General features: G+C 43.1%; 1 protein-coding gene across 25 annotated transcripts in view; it reads right to left on the minus strand.

Annotated features, from left to right (window-relative positions):
- The window catches only part of Sgms1 (sphingomyelin synthase 1), a 267,159-nt gene that overhangs the window by 32,598 nt on the left and 216,009 nt on the right, over positions 1–18,552 (minus strand). For 18 of the 25 annotated variants that reach the window (XR_001782565.2, XR_003952767.1, NM_144792.5 and 15 more), the window contains one exon: positions 4,200–5,039. Coding sequence is in view for 18 of the 25 variants with exons in the window: in NM_144792.5 (NP_659041.3) it covers positions 4,200–4,840 (641 nt within the window). In the remaining 7 variants the exon portion in view is untranslated. Of the gene's footprint in view, positions 1–1,245; positions 1,324–1,998; positions 2,075–2,141; positions 2,354–4,199; positions 5,040–18,552 lie in introns of those variants that run through there. The other 7 variants (XR_003952764.1, XR_003952765.1, XR_003952766.1 and 4 more) reach the window with 4 other exon arrangements.

Raw genomic sequence — 18,552 nt, forward strand, 5'->3', positions numbered from 1 at the left:
ATCCAAATTCCAGGTTTAGGCTTGGTAGTAAGTGCCCTACCTGATCATTTCATTCTGCTGACCTACATAATTCTTCCAAAGTGTAAGTGTGTTTATAGCATTACACACCAGTGGCTACTGGTTCCATTTGAGGCCCTGCCCATAATTCACTAGAGTCTTACGTCACAACTCTCCCCAGCTTCCTGGGCCATTACAAATACTTAATTGAGTCAGAGAAATAAACCCCAGCCTCATACACTTGCTATGGTTTCTATCTAGAACACTCTTTCCCAAATACCTACTTGGAATTGTCTTTCATTTGACTCAAGTGTCTACTAAACTCCTCTCTCACCAGTGGCCTTTCATAATTACCCAATCTGAAAATATCACTTTAGCCCTATTTCCAACCCTCTGAGCCCTCATGCTGACTCCCCTTTCCTAGGTCCCTTACACTGGCTATTGTCATAGCCTCAGCTGGTGCCTGCCTGCCTCACTCTGCACGGACACATCACCTCACTAGAGCTCTCTACTTGCTCAGTGCTCCCGGGGCCCAGCACAGCTCGAGGACAGTAGGTTGCTCACTGACTTCAAGTTGAATGAAGGGATGGAGTTAAAATGAACACATTTTACGTTTATGTTTACGTGTGTCACGCTCTGTCACAGGCATTGGGATACAAGAGTGAGTAAGGGACATTGTGTCCTTTTCTCCTTTAAGAAAATTCAAAAGGAGAGAGATATAAAATTGACAGAATGGAAAGTGATGTGAGCTTCAGGTGTTTACAGAGACTTGGAGGAACGGCGTTAAGGTCAGACTTAAATTCTATTGTGGAGAGCCTTGAGCTTCATCTGATTCCACAGTGTGGATCCCCAGTTAGAAGTGAAAAGAGAGACATGCCTACAAACAGAACTGACGGAAGTCATCTGGACAATGCTAAATGAGTTTGATCTGTGTTTCTAGAGATGGGGCTGAGGGACGCTGGTGGAGACGGAGACCACGTTAGGAAACTTAGCTCACAGATCTGGTTTTGGTCGAGGAGAGTCTGAGGCACCCAGATTACACACTCAGCCTAGTAAGGAAACCTGACTTGAACACTACAGCGCCACCTTCTCTGTCAAGGGTTGGCAATGTCCTCACAGAGTGGGGCCGCAGGGAACATGCAGGAGCCTCCGTGTTAGCGGAGAGCCATACACAGAGTCCCAGGCCTCGGCTCTACAGTCTGCAAGCTCAGAATGCTCGTCATGGTGCTTTCTTAAAACAAGGGGTACCTGGTTTGCAGTGAAGTCTGACACAAAGGCAGAGATTTCCCGGGAATTTTTCCTAGTCAGTGGCTTGAAAGTCCAATTCTAAATGGGGAGACAACATTATTTACAATTTTAAAAACCAAAAACTTCAGAACCTACTTTCACAGTGAAGGACAACTGTATACAATATAAGACAGAGCTGAATGTCACAGATTCAGAATCGAGGTATCCAGAGCCCTGAAAGCCTGGTTCTAAAGGGCTTGGTGCTGGTGGATATCGGCCATTATACCAGCGGTCTCATTTTCCAATTAGTACATTATTCCTGACAACTTTGTCTTTTCTCCAAAGATAGAAAGTCCGAAGGAAGAAGGAACAGGCTGGCATGAAACGGACTCTGGGATTCTTAAAGTCAGAATCATCTGGGGGGAATTTGGGCTTTATTGGGAACTTAATACCAGCCAAACAGCTCTGATTCTGAGGGGCTGAGTTAAATGGCTCATGGCTGGTGGACTCCAGAGAGAGGGGCCAAACTCATAGGAGTCAAACACAAGGAAAGTTAAGGAGAACACCCATGTTTCCAAAATGGTTCAGAGAAAAAAAGTGTCACATAGCCAGTTAACTAGAAACGAGTAGGTGTTGGGTTGTCGTATCAACGTCATAGTACAAAAGGTTTTGTCTTTCTGATAAGAGCCAGGGAAGATACTCCTCCCCTTATACTTCCTACACTATCAGTGCCCCGCCCTGCCCGGCCCCACCCATGCCTGGAGTGCAACATACCAGTACTGGGAGAGGACAGAGGACACAGTCATGGTTGGGGACACTTAGGGCGACAATCTGCTTCCAAAGGAAAAAGCTGAAGTGAGGGCCTTACAGAGGCCTAAACAGGATACATAAACTCAAATTCCATCACAGTGCCTTACCCAGCAAAGTCAGGGCCAGTTTCAAACGTTTTCTAGGGCAGCAGAAGCCTTGCCTGGGAAGCTGCTGTTTGCTGGACAGGCTTAGGCTCCTGAGATGAAAGGGCTCATCTAAGGCCCCTCGAATGAAAAGCCACAGCCACAGCAAGGACCCAGGCCTGCTCTGAGTTAGCTTTGCGGAACACATCCCAGCTGGTTTACTGCTGCTGGAGAATCTGAATAAATAAGTAAATAAATGATCGCGGTGTTGGCCATAAGTACCAGGAGAATACCGAATTAGAAAGTTTAAAGAGTTTAGAGTTAGAAAGTTCAATTTTGTGAAAAATTTCCCTGCTAGAAAAAGAAAACCTTTAAATGAACTCTTCCTGTGATTTGAACGTTTCCTCAGAGCAAGACTGAAATGATAAAACACCGCAGTTCTGTGAAGGACTCAGTCTGACTGACCGAGTTATGTTCTGGGGCAGTAAAATTGCCTGTGTGTACAAATTTTGATGGAAAACCCAGAAAGTAAACTCACAAAAAATAAAGCAAATTTTAAGGGAAAAAAAAAATAGGTAGCATAATTTGAGGAGCGTGGGAAATATTTTCAATGGACCTTTAACGGGGCAAAGGGGAAATGTTAAAATGTTCCTAAGGGAAAAACAGGACTAAAATGTGTCAGTCAACAACAGCATGCATGTCAGGAATTCTGAACATCACTCTCTCTGAAACCAGCTTCTCTTAAAACCAAAGTAGCAGAAGAAGCAGCAGCAGCAACAACAACAGCAAAACTTTTTTTTTTCCTTTTTTTTCTCCAACACCTCCACGGTAGCATAGCCCATCAATTCTATTCAAACTTCTACTTCACTTATAAAATTGTCAAGCTAGATCCAAGTAAACCCGTGGCTGCTATGTCAGTGACTTCTCACAGGGACGAGGGTCCCCTGGCAAAGCCAGCAGGGGCCTACTCCTTCTGCTTGAAGACACATGACTTCATAAGCTGAGAGACTTTATCCAACACCAGGAAACCACTCAGAAAAGTTCAACAGGAACACTCCACCTGCATTTTGTTTTCTTGATGGAATATGACTCCTTTTAATAGCCAGCCATACTTGGGCTCAGGCAACTCAGTCTACTACAGAGAAACTCAGTGTCCCCATCATCAGTAGCAGACACACAGAGTGACACAGAGAGTGGCAGTTCCAGGGATGAGTGCCTCAGTCCCAGGGATAGCCTTTTTCACTCTGTGGATTTGGTGACACTGTCCAAGGCACAAGAGCAGCAAGCTTGGGCCGTGGCTAGTACCTCCTACTGATGCTCCTACATCCAGTGGGTAGGGAGAAACTGTAATTCCCAACACCATCCAGGAATGCCACAAGGTGGTCCACTCGGAAGACAACCAGACAGCATGAACAAGCGCAGTTAATTAAAGGAAGGGACGAGGTGTTCCTAAGTAAACAGCTCCCTTTGGGCGGTCCCCGTTGTGTTTAGAGCTTGGGACGTGAAAATCACAGTGGAACCAACTAAAAGTGAATACAGGTACTTATCCACACATCCTGTAAGATGGAATCAAATAGATTCTGCACCATGCTTCCTGCTTAAATTAAATGAGATAATCAAATTTTTCCCAAGCAAAGTCATTGTAGAATATCTGTCTAAAACATGTCAAAAACTGTGAATACTTAGTGATGAGGTTCTAGGTCTGACAGGGGTGGGAGGTTGGCAACAATTCACCTGAGTAAACACCATTCAAGACTAGGTAGGTGTTTCCCCCTCTGTTACTCAACAGCCTCAGCTCTCTGAAGATGTCTAAGTGTTTTCTTTCCTACTGCTTGAAAATAGACTAGCATTGCTCATGGTCTTAATTCTGGAGCAATCTTGTAGCGAACAGGCAACAAATACATCATCCTCTCAAAGCTGTAGGAGCTTCAATTAGTTCCATGGGTGTGTGGCTTCAGAATGGAAAGGAAAGGGAATTCCTAAGCTTTGATTTCAACACTTGGTAAATTTCATTTCCAATAACTGGATCCCTGTGTGCAAACCCCTTCATGGCTGGATCTCAAGAGTGTTTACTCTACTTACTTGTATTTTAAGAGCAGCCACTGAAATAGCCAGAGTCCTACAAGGATCATGCCGTTAATTTCGCAAATAGAAAACGCCCACTGCACCCGGTTAAAATGGTCAAAAAACGTGTCCGGTAGTGGAGGCTGCACCTCCTTAGGAGGTACTCGTTCATGGACGACCGAGATCATCACTGTAGTGAGAACAAAACAGGAAAGTGCATAAAGAAAGGCCAGGAAAGTCTTGCCCCACTCCATGGGATACTGGGAGCGCTCCGGTTCTGGCATGGGGATCTTGATCATCTCTTTCCTAAACCCATTTGGCATTCCGTTGGGTTTAGTCTTGATGCTGAAGCTGCCATCGGGGTTGGGAATGTCAACGCCAATGCTGAGGTGTCCGTTGGCGTGGCCATTCTTGTGTGCTTCCATATGGTGCTCCATCTTCAGGGTCTCTATCATGTCTAAGAGTCGCTGCCCATTGTCAGAGGAGACTCGGTACAGTGGGGGTTTTTTGAAATCCTCTTGGGTTAGGTTGATTAAGTCCTGGCCTGTGAAGTGCTCCAGAGGCTCACAGTATTCTGGCATAGCATTCTCCAGCAGCCAGTCTGCCACCTTCTTGGGTGACCAGTAAACCACTTCCTTCATGGTCCTGGCAGACAACATTCAGTACCCCCAGCTTGCTCTCAGACGTCAGCAGTCACTGTTCGTACAGGGCAGGACACTATCCCTCCTTGGCTGGTTCATCTTGTTGGGCCTCATGAGCAGAGACTCATTTGGCAAGATGGTCAGGGCAGTTTTAAAACACTTCATGCAACGGTGTCCAAACATTCGTTCGCCTCATTTCTGAACAGAATTCTTCCTTCTGTGGGAGCAAAAGAAAAGGTCAGGACCATGAGACTTCCAGATCAGTTCCTTCAAAACGCAAAGAGGCTCAATGTGGATAATGAACGTGGAAGGGCAAGCGTTGCCCATTCCCTGGTTTCCCATCTTCCTCGGGTAACAGATCATTAAACTGGATCTGAACATGTGTAAAGTTAAGAGCAGTGGATGGCTCTCCGGGAGAGTACTTAATAAGAATAACTCAATGGGCTCTAGTCACTGGTCAGCAGACACCACTGATTCTCTTTTCATCTAACATACTTCCATCATAGAACGTGAGGGAAGCTGGCAAACTTGTTTAATCCATTAATCTCTCTGGTGAGGAATATTGAAATGTGCACAATATGTGACAACTTACAGATCATGGAAGAAAATCACAGAAATGCTAAGCATAAAATCATCTGGTCTAATCATTTTACATACTTTTTTTTTTTCCAAAAAGTCACTTTTTCCAAACACGTATGAACCCTAATATGGAAAAGAGTACACTTACTTAGGCTGATTGGGCTGACACAGAGGCAGCCCAGGGCCAAGGCTCTGCTGATCTGTCTACCCTCAGTCCCTCAACACTTCTATTGATCCCCATAATTTGAAAGAAGAGGACTTGATCCACCTTTTATTTATATAAGAAGATGGCCTTGCCCACAACTGAGTGTAGAGAGGGCTTGTAAGTCCAGAGTGTATGTTCATTAAAATAATTAACCAGTGGTGTACAACAGTAGGCAGGGTCTACCTGTGCATACATACAAAACAAATACAACCTTAGTCCTTGGCTAATGCACCGCCCTGCAGGAAACAAGTGGGAAGTCAAAGCAGCTAAGTTATACTAGATTCTGACTGGGTTCCCAGTCTTCTGACACTGATTTGTTTAATAACCGCATACTACTCTTTTTTATTTTTATTTTTATTATTATTATTATTATTTTTCGAGACAGGGTTTCTCTGTGCAGCCCTGGCTGTCCTGGAACTCACTTTGTAGACCAGGCTGGTCTCGAACTCAGAAATCCGCCTGCCTCTGCCTCCCGAGTGCTGGGATTAAAGGCGTGTGCACCACGCCCGGCTACTACTCTTATTTAAACAATCATTTTAGAAAGGTAAGAAAAGCTTAAAGCAGAAGACTCAACTTCATATATAAAAACAACAGAGCTATGAAACATGGCTTTAGTCCCAGCACCTCCCCTGCTTGCCCTATTGTTTGGGCTTCGGCTTGTTCATGCTTAAAATGGGTACAGTAACCACAAAGTATTTCCTACATAGGGTTATTGTCAGTGACTGAGTCTACATACGAAAGCAGATGAAGCAGCCGAGCTCTGTAAGTAGTGATTTTCAGAGGGGCTTGTTGGTACTTACATCCTACTGATACCTTTTCAAATTATTAATCAAAGTATTCAACAGCCTCTGTTATACTTTATCACACTATAATGAACTCGACTGGCTAGATTCTTTCTGGAGTGATTATTGTCGTGTTAACCGAAGAAACCTTTCCGCTGACCTAAAAGTTTAGAAGCTGGAAGTTACTGGTGACATTGCTTCCCTAAGAGTGTCTTTGTGGAATAGTGTCTGGTGAAGTATCTTGGGCTTTAGAAGGCTCTTCAGCCAAGTGCACTCACTGCATTCTGTCCACTTCCATTATAAACATGTTAGGACGATCAATCTCTGAGGCGTTCCCAAACAGAGAAAGCGCTTAGAGGGGCTTCTCACATTGACTTCCTTAAGTTGGCCCACTCCTGCCGCTCTTCTCTCCAACTAGTCTCACACTGAACCCCCAGTCTGATTCTAGAATGAGGAAAGACAGCATGTACTTTTCCAACCTCCCATTTTTTTTAAAGATTTATTTATTTATTATATTTAAGTACACTGTAGCTGTCCTCAGATACTCCCGAAGAGGGCATCAGATTTCATTACGGATGGTTGTGAGCCACCATGTGGTTGCTGGGATTTGAACTCAGAACCTTCGGAAAAGCAGTTGGCGCTCTTAACCACTAAGCCATCTCGCCAGCCCCTAACCTCCCATTTTTAATAGCACCAATGGTACTACCAAGCCTAAGGACACAGCCCAGGTGCTTTCAAGTGTTCTGGGTGTGTTATACCTCCCCTGACACACTCTCTCCCTAAGCAGCTGGGCTCCCAGAAGAACCTTGCAAAGGCAGCCACTTCCAGCAGCCAGCTGCAGACTTCATGTCCCCAGGGCTCAAAGGCTACCCAATCAATAACTGGTTGATATCGTCACAAATATCCCTAGCATTGGGTAGACTATTTAATGGGAAATTAACCCAGTAATGTCACTAATATTGAAAACTCTTTTAAAGTATCTTGAATAGTCAATGAAAATATGAACATTTTCCAGAGAGAAAGAAAGCCAAATGTGACTTTCTTTGCACTGATAGCCCTGGGAAGAAACCCCATGTGTGGTGAGAACGGCCGTGAGTGCTGAAGGTGTGTGTACCAACCTTGAGTCCTTACATAGGTTGGGTGGGACATAAGATCTGTCTCCTAGGCCTGAGACTCAAGGCCTCTCTCCTCAAACACTTCTCAGCAGATCTAGGATACCCCTAACATCTATACGATAATGCTAAAGAAAAAAAAAAAATCTTAATTTCAAGTTTCGGCCCAAGGGAAAAGGATACTACTGGCTTTCCCCAAATTCCCCATCCCACCCCATTCCTTGGCCACCACAGGAAGTGTGCCGTTATATGAAACCCTCAGGACCACAGACTACACCAAGATTAAGATTTCACTACTTCTCTCTGTTGAGACGTAGACAAACCATCTCTTACTAAGTGATGACAAGCTTCAAAACAGAAACAAATCAAATTATAGGAGACAACTTAATGTTGATCAGAGGCTCTTAGCCTTCCTAACACTGCAACACTTTAATACAGTTCTTCATGTTGTAGTGACCCCACGCATAAATTGTTTTCAGTGCTACTTCATAACTGTAATTCTGCTCCTGTTATGAAATGTAATATAAATATCTGATATGCAGATGGTCTTAGGCAAACCCTGTAAAAGGGTTGGTTGACCCCAAAAGGGTGACTAGGCACAGGTTGAGAACCACTGATACAGAGACGAATATCTTTCTGGCATGGCAAACACATCAAACATGGGCTACATAGAGGAACAAGAATTCTGCAAGGCCAAATCCATCAAGAAGTTTCTGATAGCCCCAGGAATTCTCCTAAAGAGGCTACAGGGCAGGCCAGCATCTTCCATTCTATAGCAAGCGAGGACCACAAAAGCACTGCCCCCTGAATACATACCCCATACTTCCCCTGACTTGAATCCTGTCTTCATCTTGACGATGCGTAAGAGTCTTCCCTAAGTCTTCTGCTTTTCTACATCCTCCAAATTCCTTCCTCACTACCATCCACGCATACAACAGAATCTAACTATTTGTATTTGTGGGGGAGACCACTTGGATAGTGCTCAAAGAATTAACATGTCAGGCAGTCAACACTGATGACTTATCAAAGTCCTTTACCTGTTCCGAGACTATTTTGACTTAACAACAACAACAACAACAACAACAAAAAAGCCTAATAAGTATCTCACCCACATTCACACAGGGTACAACCATTACGAGACTCCAGCCACATTAAAGGAATAAAAACCTTGGGTTTCTTCATTAAGCATCTTATTCTTTAAATAACGTCCTAGCTTCTTTCCCAATGCCCAGCGCGGCCACAGTAACACTTCATAAATGCTCATGGAAGCTGTCACTTCTAGGTAACTTTCCTAATGTCCGATCTCTCTAATGCAGGGCAAAGATAATTTTCCAGCTTTACGGGGACATGAACCTTTACTCTTAAGCAAGCTTTGAAGCTTGAAAACAAGTATTCCGGCTGTTTTCCTGGAGCTGATGCTGAAGTTAGGCATCTGGGAAAGGTAACTTCTGTGGAAGGGACCTGCTACACAGAGGTTTAGCTTTTCATTTGGCACCTGCTAACAACTTTGTTCAGAGACTCCAGGGCCAGGCTGTAGATGCAGAAGCGAGAAACTCATTTTTCTCCTGGCCTTGCTCACTCAATAGAGATGTAGTGAAGCAGTTCCAAATGGAGACAGGCAAAACATCTTTACAGCTTGATCTAGAAGACAGGTCGGCTTGGGTAACAACCACCATCATCTAGAAAAGCCAGGTTGAACTAATACATGGCCTAGCTTACTGGATTTATTGTACAAAATAGGGAAGAAATAACAGAAGAATAAAAATGAAATAAACATTTCCTCTTCAAATATTACATAATTTGAGAGACAGAAGAGGTATGGGAACTCTCATTTATCTATAATTTTTAGAGATTGAAGTCCAGTCAGATGATGACTGGTCTAGAATTCTATACAAAGGGAAGACAAGGCTCTACAGCACAGGGGCTGTGCAGGGCACTCTCGCTGCCAGATAGTCAACAGCCTCCCAGATGTGAGCATGGCGTCCAAAGAGTGCTAAGCAATGATCAGTGTTCTACTTCATTAAAGGCAGACCCTAAGCACACGCTCTCTACAGGATGGAAGCCCAGCAGGACTTTCTATTTGGTTTTAACCAAATGAAAAATAATTATACAATATTGGGGCTCAAATTCTTAAAATGGTTCCTTTCTCTTTAATACTATAAAAGCCTTTCAATGATATGCCACACCACCATATAATGAATTTATAGTTAATTATGAAATCCAGATCTTCAAGGAAGCATAATAAGCTAAGGCAATCATTCTGGAAATATACAGATGATTTAATCAGGCAAAACTACAAAATCATTTAGGAGTATTTGCTTATACATCCTCAAAAGAAGCCATTATATAGACTTGCCATCTGGAATAGTGTCTAGAAACAAAACAGTGTTGGTGTTAACAAAAAACTACCACCAACCAGAATTAAGCAGGACACAGGGGTTTAAAAGCATCATGGCAGCAATCCCAGAACTCAGGAGTCTGAAGCAGGAGGATGGTGAGCCTGGGACCAGCCGGGGCTACATAGCAAGACCTTGTCTCAAAGACCTGTACAACAGTTCAACATTTACAGTATCTCCCCCAAAAGAGCAGAATTAGGGGTTAATTAGAAAATGAAATACAAATCAATAATTCATATCACTTTATTATGAAACAAACTGACATTTTACAAAAGTCTCAAGTTCAGATAAGGTTTCCAAACCTACTAGAACGTTCTATAAATGTCAACAATAACCTAATTGACCTCTTCAGTGAATAAAATCTTTAATTCTCCATTAACTCAATTTGGAAATCTGCTGAATGCTTTCTCCAAAGCAACTCATATAGGCTGTACATTTTCTTATTTGGCATTTGAAGAGTTAATTTATGTAAGGAGAATTTATAAAATTATATATGAAAGGTTAGAGGAACAATGTAGGCTGAAGGAGCAACATATTTATTTCTGTAGTCGGGGGCTTTAAGGACTCCTTTTGATGCTGTACCCTTTACACCGGTCTTTCTTTTCAACTGCTACTACATGCGGTGTTCACAATTCCACAATCCAGCTTTGGTTCACACATAAAAATCATCCCTTATGAAAGCACTCAGTTAAGTGTACGCTGACCTACTTAGCGGAGCTTCAGGGATGGCTGGCTTTAGAAAACGCACATCTCTGGCTTCTGGTCTACCCAGACTACTAAGACTTTGGCTCTGAGAAGTTTTGCATTTGGTGACATCTTCCAGTCTCCACTTGACCTTGTTTATTTAATAGTGTTTAATGCTTAGATTTCACACTATCTGTAGAGTGTTCTTTCTCTTGGCTGCCCTACAGTCCTACAGTTTATCTAATGGTCTCTCTTTTGAACTCTCTGCTCCCATAGATGCTTGAATGACCCTGAAATGTAGCAGCCCTCAATGTACCAGGGGGGAGCGACTTTTGGTTGGCAAAATTAAAGGATATAATGGCAAGAAAGCAGTCATGCAGCCGTGTACTATGAACAATGGTTCCCTTTACTTCAGAGAATCCCAATGCTAGCAGAGCCTACCCCAACCCAGACATTTCATGAAAGGGTATTTCCATAAATATTCAGTAATCAGAGATTCCAAGACATCATTTATCACAAAAATTAGAAATACATTAAAAATTCATTAAACAGGGCTGGGCAGCGGTGGCTCACACCTTTAATTCCAGCACTTGGGAGGAAGAGGCAAGGGGATTTCTGAGTTCAAGGCCAGTCTGGTCTACAGAGTGAGTTCCAGAACAGCCAGGGCGATACAGAGAAACCCTGTCTCGAAAAACCAAAAAAAAAAAAAAAAAAAAAAAACCCCAAACCAAAACCAAAACAAAACATTAAACAGCTGACTAAGTACCTAGTCAAGATTGTATCCCATTTCTATATTTATAGTGATATTTAGAGTTTTATGATGGGGACATCAGCTATAAAACATCAATTTTGCTAATATAAATGCATGATAAATACAATGGGATGAAAGTCCAGGCATTATTTGTTAAGTTCCTGTTGTCTCAGGATAACAGAATTATAAAATAATGGTCTGCTTTTTTTCCTCCCACTATTTTAAACTCTCTCTGATAAGCACATTTACTTTTGTCTGGAAGAGGAGAAAAAACAAACTTCTGTCGTCTTCTACGTATAATAGTTTTAAAACATGAAGGCCGCACTGTAAAGCTGAGGACACGCTTCCTGCTTCAGCCTTCGACAGAAACAGGAAATGGGCTTGATGACATAGCTAGACCCCATAAACAGAACCCCAAATCCTTCACATCAAAAAACAGTGCCACCAAGAGAGCCAATCCACCAACAAAGATAAAACTAAAGCCCCAATCTCCACGCATGACAAGACTCCAGGCTCAGGTATTTCCCGCTGTTTCAGAAAGAACCGCATCTGCCCACTTTTAGGCAGATACAAAATGGAATGGACCACTCGAAAATTCTTCCCCGGTTGTTATGATGGGAGACACTTTGCATAGCTGTCTGAAAACTCATCACTACAGTTTTCCTTGGGATTTGAGTCTTATAACCTACTTATAAAGCCTGAAGAGAATCACTTCCCACTCAACCAATCAGCTGCTCGTGCCCAGACCCAGCAGGACCCCTGTACAGTCTGCCTGTTAATCTGTCATTCTTGGATTTGGATTCAGTCTAGTGGCACTGGACATTGTCAGAGCATACCCAATGTTTCAAATTCCAGCAGTTCTCGTAAGAGCAGATGTGCACAGAGCTATTATCTTCCAATTCTCCATTCCCATCGCACTTCACCCTGTGCCTTTCCATTCTTTCTCTTAAAATTGAGAGCTCAGGGGGCTGGTAGATGGCTCAGTGGTTAAGAGCACTGACTGCTCTTCCGAAGGTCCTGAGTTCAAATCCCAGCAACCACATGGTGGCTCACAACTACCCGTAATGAGATCTGATGCCCTCTTCTGGTGTGTCAGAAGACAGCTATAGTGTACTTATTTATAATAATAAATAAATCTTTAAAAAAATTAAGACCTCAGATGTCTACGCATTGCGCCTCATTAGCTGAACATAAAAGCATGTGTGTGTAGCTCTGAATCTGTCTCAAAAGTAAACTGAGGCGGTAGAGAAAAAAGAAATACAGCTGGCTTAGGTTGTTTTAAAACGGAAGTGGGTTGGGAAGATAGTGTACTGCCAGTGGAGAGTGCTTACCTGGTATGTGTGAGGCCCTAACTTCAGTTCCCAGTGCCATAACAACCAAAGCCAAAGCGTGTTCTAAGGTAGCCATCTGGATATAGATAGTCATTCAAACAGCCTTCCAAGTAGCATGCAGGAGGAGAGCAGTTACGAGACCCAGGGAGTAAATGTAACAGGCCCGGGAAGGCTGAACTCAGACGGGGCAGCAAACAGCTGTTAGAGGGGAAGGCCCTGACCAGTTGTGCGTGTAATGCTGAGGGCCCCAGAGACACAGCTTTTCTCGTGTCTTAGGGTGGGTTTTTCTCACGATGCAGCTGTGCTCCTCTTAGTAACCCTCAAAAGCCCCATTGGTTCACCAAGGCGGACTCTGCGGCAAGCATTAGGTTTGTCACTGGTTCCCTTTTGGAGGTGAGCAGACTTCCTGGGTGCACATGCATTTGCTGTGGTTTTTATATCCTGCAGAAAAAGCTTCTCCCATAACACTGCCCAAGAAAATACAAAAATGAAAATAAAAGATATCTTTTAAAACTGTGTAGTGACTTCTGTGTAGAAATAATCACAGAAGGTTATATGCCCCAGAGCATAGTGGACTGCCAGGGCCAGGAAGCCAGGAGTGGGTAGGTTGGTGAGCAGGGGGAGCGGGGAAAGGATAGGGGAGTTTTCAGTGGGGAAACTAGGAAAGGGGATAACATTTGAAATATAAATAAAGAACATATCTAATTAAAAAGTCATAGAAACCACTCAAAAAAATTATCCCGGCACTTGGGGGGTTGAGGTAGATGGATCTCGTGAGTTTGAGGTTGTCCTGGTCTACACAGTGAGTTCCAGGAAAGCCAGAACTATATACTTGACAGACCTTGTCTCAGGGGAAAAAAACCCACAAAACAACAACAAGAACAACAACAACAACACCGGAAGTAGAAGGGGAACGATTTGTCAGTCTAAAAGGGTACACCAAGCATTCCAAACAGCAGCTGAACTAGCATCATACGTCACTATTATTTCATATTAAGGAAAGAACAAAGAAAAAAAACAGACAATGATCCATCCTGTTGTCAACTTGGTTGTGTTTTCCTCCACATCACTCCAGTCAACATTCAGGCCCTGCCTTGACCCCTCCTGTACCACAATCAGAACATTCACACTCGCTCTGTGTTACCGACATCCACAAGCCAAGCTGTGAGCTTACATCCTACTGCTACCCTGTAACAGGCAGTGGTGCCCCTTCAATGAGGGATAAACAGTGAGAATAATGTTACAGGTAATTAACAATTATCTTCCATCCGATAAGGATCCCTCTGGATTCCCTAAGGTGATGTCAAATATATCCTCCCCCCACCTTCTCTCACACAATATCAAAATGTCCTTAGAGATTAAATGTTTGATTTATAAAATACTTTTCTTTAAAGAACGTTTCTTTCTTCAAATATATTGTTTTGACTCTGAAGTATGGCTGTAAATGACCTATGAACTTTGGAAATCTGGTGCCATAATTAGCTCATTTGCCACAAACAGTAAAAGCAGCTATCTCAAAGCACACTTTGACTCTTTCTGCTGAAGACTACCATGTGTCAAAAGGTGATGCAGGCAGGCGGAGAATAATTTTCTAATTAATATAAAATCCTTTATATCCTATGTGTACAAAGTAAGTTTCCCTAGTCTACTGAGGAACAAAAATACCTACTGGTTGGTTATTTGAAACTCTTCCATTTCACTGAGGAAAGTCTACCACACCACACTTAACTTGACCCACGGAAGCCAACAAAGAACCTCATTTAGGGAACATGACCCTGGGGACTGACACCAGGTTTAAAATTAGCAGCAGCTCACAGGCCCAGATAGAAGAAATCAAGCTTAAGCATCTCTCCCAAAATACCCTTCTCGTGCTTCTTTGATAGCTAGTTAAGCTCAAACTATTTACAGACCAGGGACCATTTAAGGGGACTTCTGAATGAACGGCTCTTCAGGGCATGCTGTGGGCACCCATGGCACCACGGAAGCACCGTGTCCAGCTTGCCCCTCCTCTTCACTTCGTGGTCAAACGGGATGAAGGACTTCAGGGAAAGCAAGAACAGACCTCTCCCTCTGCACACCTACACAGCACCAGCTCTGGGGCCTTTCCAGGCAGCAAGTGTGCCAACTCCTAAAAATAAGCAACCATTCATTGGTTCTCTCCTATTAGCTGGGACTCTTTGGTTCTAAAATCTGGAAATCAAAACCATCTAATGCCCATTTTTCTGAACCCCTTTTTAACAGTTTTTAGAAACAAAAACAGAGACAAATAAGCTCCAAGTTCAGCTGAGATCCTTTCGCATGATGCAAAGTCTCCCCACAGCACAGAAATCAGGTTGCCAAGAGACTGCCTTTGAGCTAAGGTATGAGCCACCAGGGGGCAGCATAGCAGTAATGAGATGACAGGCTGCCCCAGGAGCCACCAGGTTTTTTTTTTTTTTTTTTTTTTTCCATTTTTTATTAGGTATTTCGCTCATTTACATTTGCAATGCTATACCAAAAGTCCCCCATAGCCACCCACCCCCTCTCCCTTACCCACCCACTCCCCTTTTATGGCCCTGGCGTTCCCCTGTACTGGGGCATATAAAGTTTGCGTGTCCAATGGGCCTCTCTTTCCAGTGATGGCCGACTAGGCCATCTTTTGATGCATATGCAGCTAGAGTCAAGAGCTCCGGGGTACTGGTTAGTTCATAATGTTGTTCCACCTATAGGGTTGCAGATCCCTTTAGCTTCTTTGGTACTTTCTCTAGCTCCTTCATTGGGGGCCATGTGATCCATCCAATAGCAGACTGTGAGCATCCACTTCTATGTTTGCTAGGCCCAGGCATACTCTGACAAGAGACAGCTATATCAGGGTCCTTTCAGCATAATCTTGCTAGTGTATGCAATGGTGTCAGCATTTGGAAGCTGATTATGGGATGGATCCCCGGATATGCTAGTGTCTACATGGTCCATCCTTTTATCTCAGCTCCAAACTTTGTCTCTGTAACTCCTTCCAAGGGTGTTTTGTTCCCACTTCTAAGGAGGGGCATAGTGTTCACACTTCAGTCTTCATTTTTCTTGAGTTTCATGTGTTTAGGAAATTGTATCTTATATCTTAAGCCACCAGGTTTTAAAGGACACGGAGTGTTCATTCCTCCCCAACAGGAGTTCAACCAGGTAGTAAAACTGCAAGACTTACAAGCTCTGTTTCCTGGGCCATCAACTGACACTCTCTTCCCAGTCCCTTTATGATTTTAACGTACATGTCATTAGCAATACAGTTCTTGTTATATAGCCGAGCTATCCTGCAATCTCACAAGACCATTTCTAGGACCCCAAGGAAGTATAAAAAGCCTAAATGACAGAGACCATCATTTCCTAGAGAGATTAGCCCTAAGAGGTTCATTGGAAATTCATCCTTGTCGTGTATAAAACTTTAGTAAGCTTTATCTCAGTACAATGAAATGAGACCATCAATGGTGATTACCAAATTACAATTAAATTATAAACATAGAAACTGTCAAACTCGTTAACAAAAAGTATGCTAAAATAATTTTAAATAGATACTATCTCAAGAAAGCATGGGTAGGCTGTTCTCCATTGGACAAAATAAGCTCTGTCCTCTTAGGAAGACCTACATGTCCATCACTACGGTGTGTTACACGGAAAGAACAGAAGTTCAAAGTAAGTATAAATGTTTTCTCGGGTCCACAAGTGTTTAAAGTCTCTACCAGTAACACAGACGGTACAATTATATAAATCATAGCTTTAAAGCTACAGGCAAAATACTCCAAAATAAAAAAATAAGCAATACATCACAGGATAAGATTTTTTTTCATGATATAGATCACAAACATGAACTGTTCTTCAGAATCTGATAAAGAGTTTAAATAAACAGGGCTTACAAATCTTCTAGTTCTATACATATATAAAACACATACCATGTATCGGGCTAGGGACACACACACACACACACACGTTCAATCTCATTAGCTAGAAACAATTACACAGTGGAAGACGTAATGCTTTGGTTATTGAGTTGGCAAAGATGAACCATCTAAACATGAGGCAGTGTTACCAAAGTCCCAGGTCTGTGCATTCCACGGCTGAGCAGGCCAGGAAACCATCCCTCACTTCCGTTTCAATCATGAAGGTTCGGGCACACTACTCTTCACCAGACTGGCCCCCGTGTTGTACCTGTGCAGAGCCCATGCCCCTCAAGCCCCCTCAAGCCCTGACTGTGACTCCTATCTTTGAAGTCGTGTTCTTAGAACAAAATGCATACTACATGGCTACATGTCGCATAAGCCCTTTCTGCTTTATGATGGCTGAGTCCCACCTCTATAATGGTGCTACCCTGGTCTGTTTCCAGTTATTGCTTCAGAACTGTGTGCAGACCATAATTACACCATTTCTTGCTTTTAAATCTGTTTGAACAGGGGCCTTAGTCACTGTTCTGTTGCTGTGAAGAGACACCATGCCCCAGACAGCTCTTATGAAAGAATGCATTCAATTGGTGGCTTGCTTACAGTTTCAGAGATTTGGTTCATTATTATCATGGCAGCTTGCATGCAAGGCACTGGGGCAATAGCAGAGACCTACATCCTAATCTGGAGGAAACACTGGGTGTGGCTTGGACTAAGGAAACCTCAGAGCCCACCCCAGAGACACACTTCCTCCAACAAGGCCACACCTTCTAACACTTTCAAATAGTACCACTCCCTGATGACTAAGCATTCGAATTTGAGCCTAAGGGGCCATTCTTATCCAGACCCCACAGTAGGAAAGGTAAAACGCTGAGCACTCAGGGCTTCTGTTTAAGGCTTGCTTACACCTTTAAAAATGCATTGTATTTCTTTATTATTTTGTGTGGTTTTGTGTAGGCATATGCACGTCATAGGTCTATGTGGAGATCAAAATACAACTTAGAGGTTTTCTTCTTCCACCCTGTGGTTTCTGGGGAATTGAATGTAGGTCCATCCGGCTTGGTGGGCAAGCGCCTTTACCCACTGGACTATGTTCTGGGCTTAAAAATGTATTTCCTTGCCGGGCTTGGTGGTGCACGCCTTTGATCCCAGCACTCGGGAGGCAGAGGCAGGCGGATTTCTGAGTTCGAGGCCAGCTTGGTCTACAGAGTGAGTTCCAGGACAGCCAGGGCTACACAGAGAAACCCTGTCTTGAAAAACAAACAAACAAAAAAAAACCAAAAAAACAAAAAACAAAAAACCAACCCCCCCCCAAAAAAACAAAAAATGTATTTCCTATTTCTTTTCCTTCTCCTCACCACTCCCTCTCCCCCTCTTCTTTTTAAGTGAGAGAGGTCTCAAGTAGCCCAGGTCCTATGTTGCCTGGGATGGCTTTGAACTTCGTAGCCACTGCCTCTACTTCTGGTCTGAGGGGATTACAGCCTTTGGCACCACACTCAATTTTTGATTTTTGGTTTGTTTTTCTTTTTTTGACTACTGCAGATTGAACCATGGCTTTGTATATGCTGGGCAAATGTTCTACCAACAAAGCTAAGCTCCTTCTCCAGAGAAAAAACACCCTTAATTTCTTAACTTTACAGAAGGAATTAAGCGTCCCACTGCTTTTCTGAAAGGAAAGGGCTCACAGAGGGACCCTGAGTTTTCATTCTTTATTAAAAGGGGACACAAAAACTGACATTACACAAAAAAATTATACATTATCTGAACAGCAATGAATTAAAAACTGAACACTGCAGTTTATCTAACCGTATGAATACTTATCTTTTATAGAAAATGAACCCCCCCCCCCACTCTTTTCAATGCTATCTAAATCCTCTTTGGCAGTGTTATTTAATCAGATTTTAAGGGCTAGAGATGTGGGTCAGTGGCTGAGCACTTGCCTAGCATTTGCAAGGCCCTCCTCAGCTTAAACTTCAGTAACAGAA

This window comes from Mus musculus, chromosome 19 (genome assembly GCF_000001635.26).
Source record: "Mus musculus strain C57BL/6J chromosome 19, GRCm38.p6 C57BL/6J".
Lineage (NCBI taxonomy): Eukaryota > Metazoa > Chordata > Mammalia > Rodentia > Muridae > Mus > Mus musculus.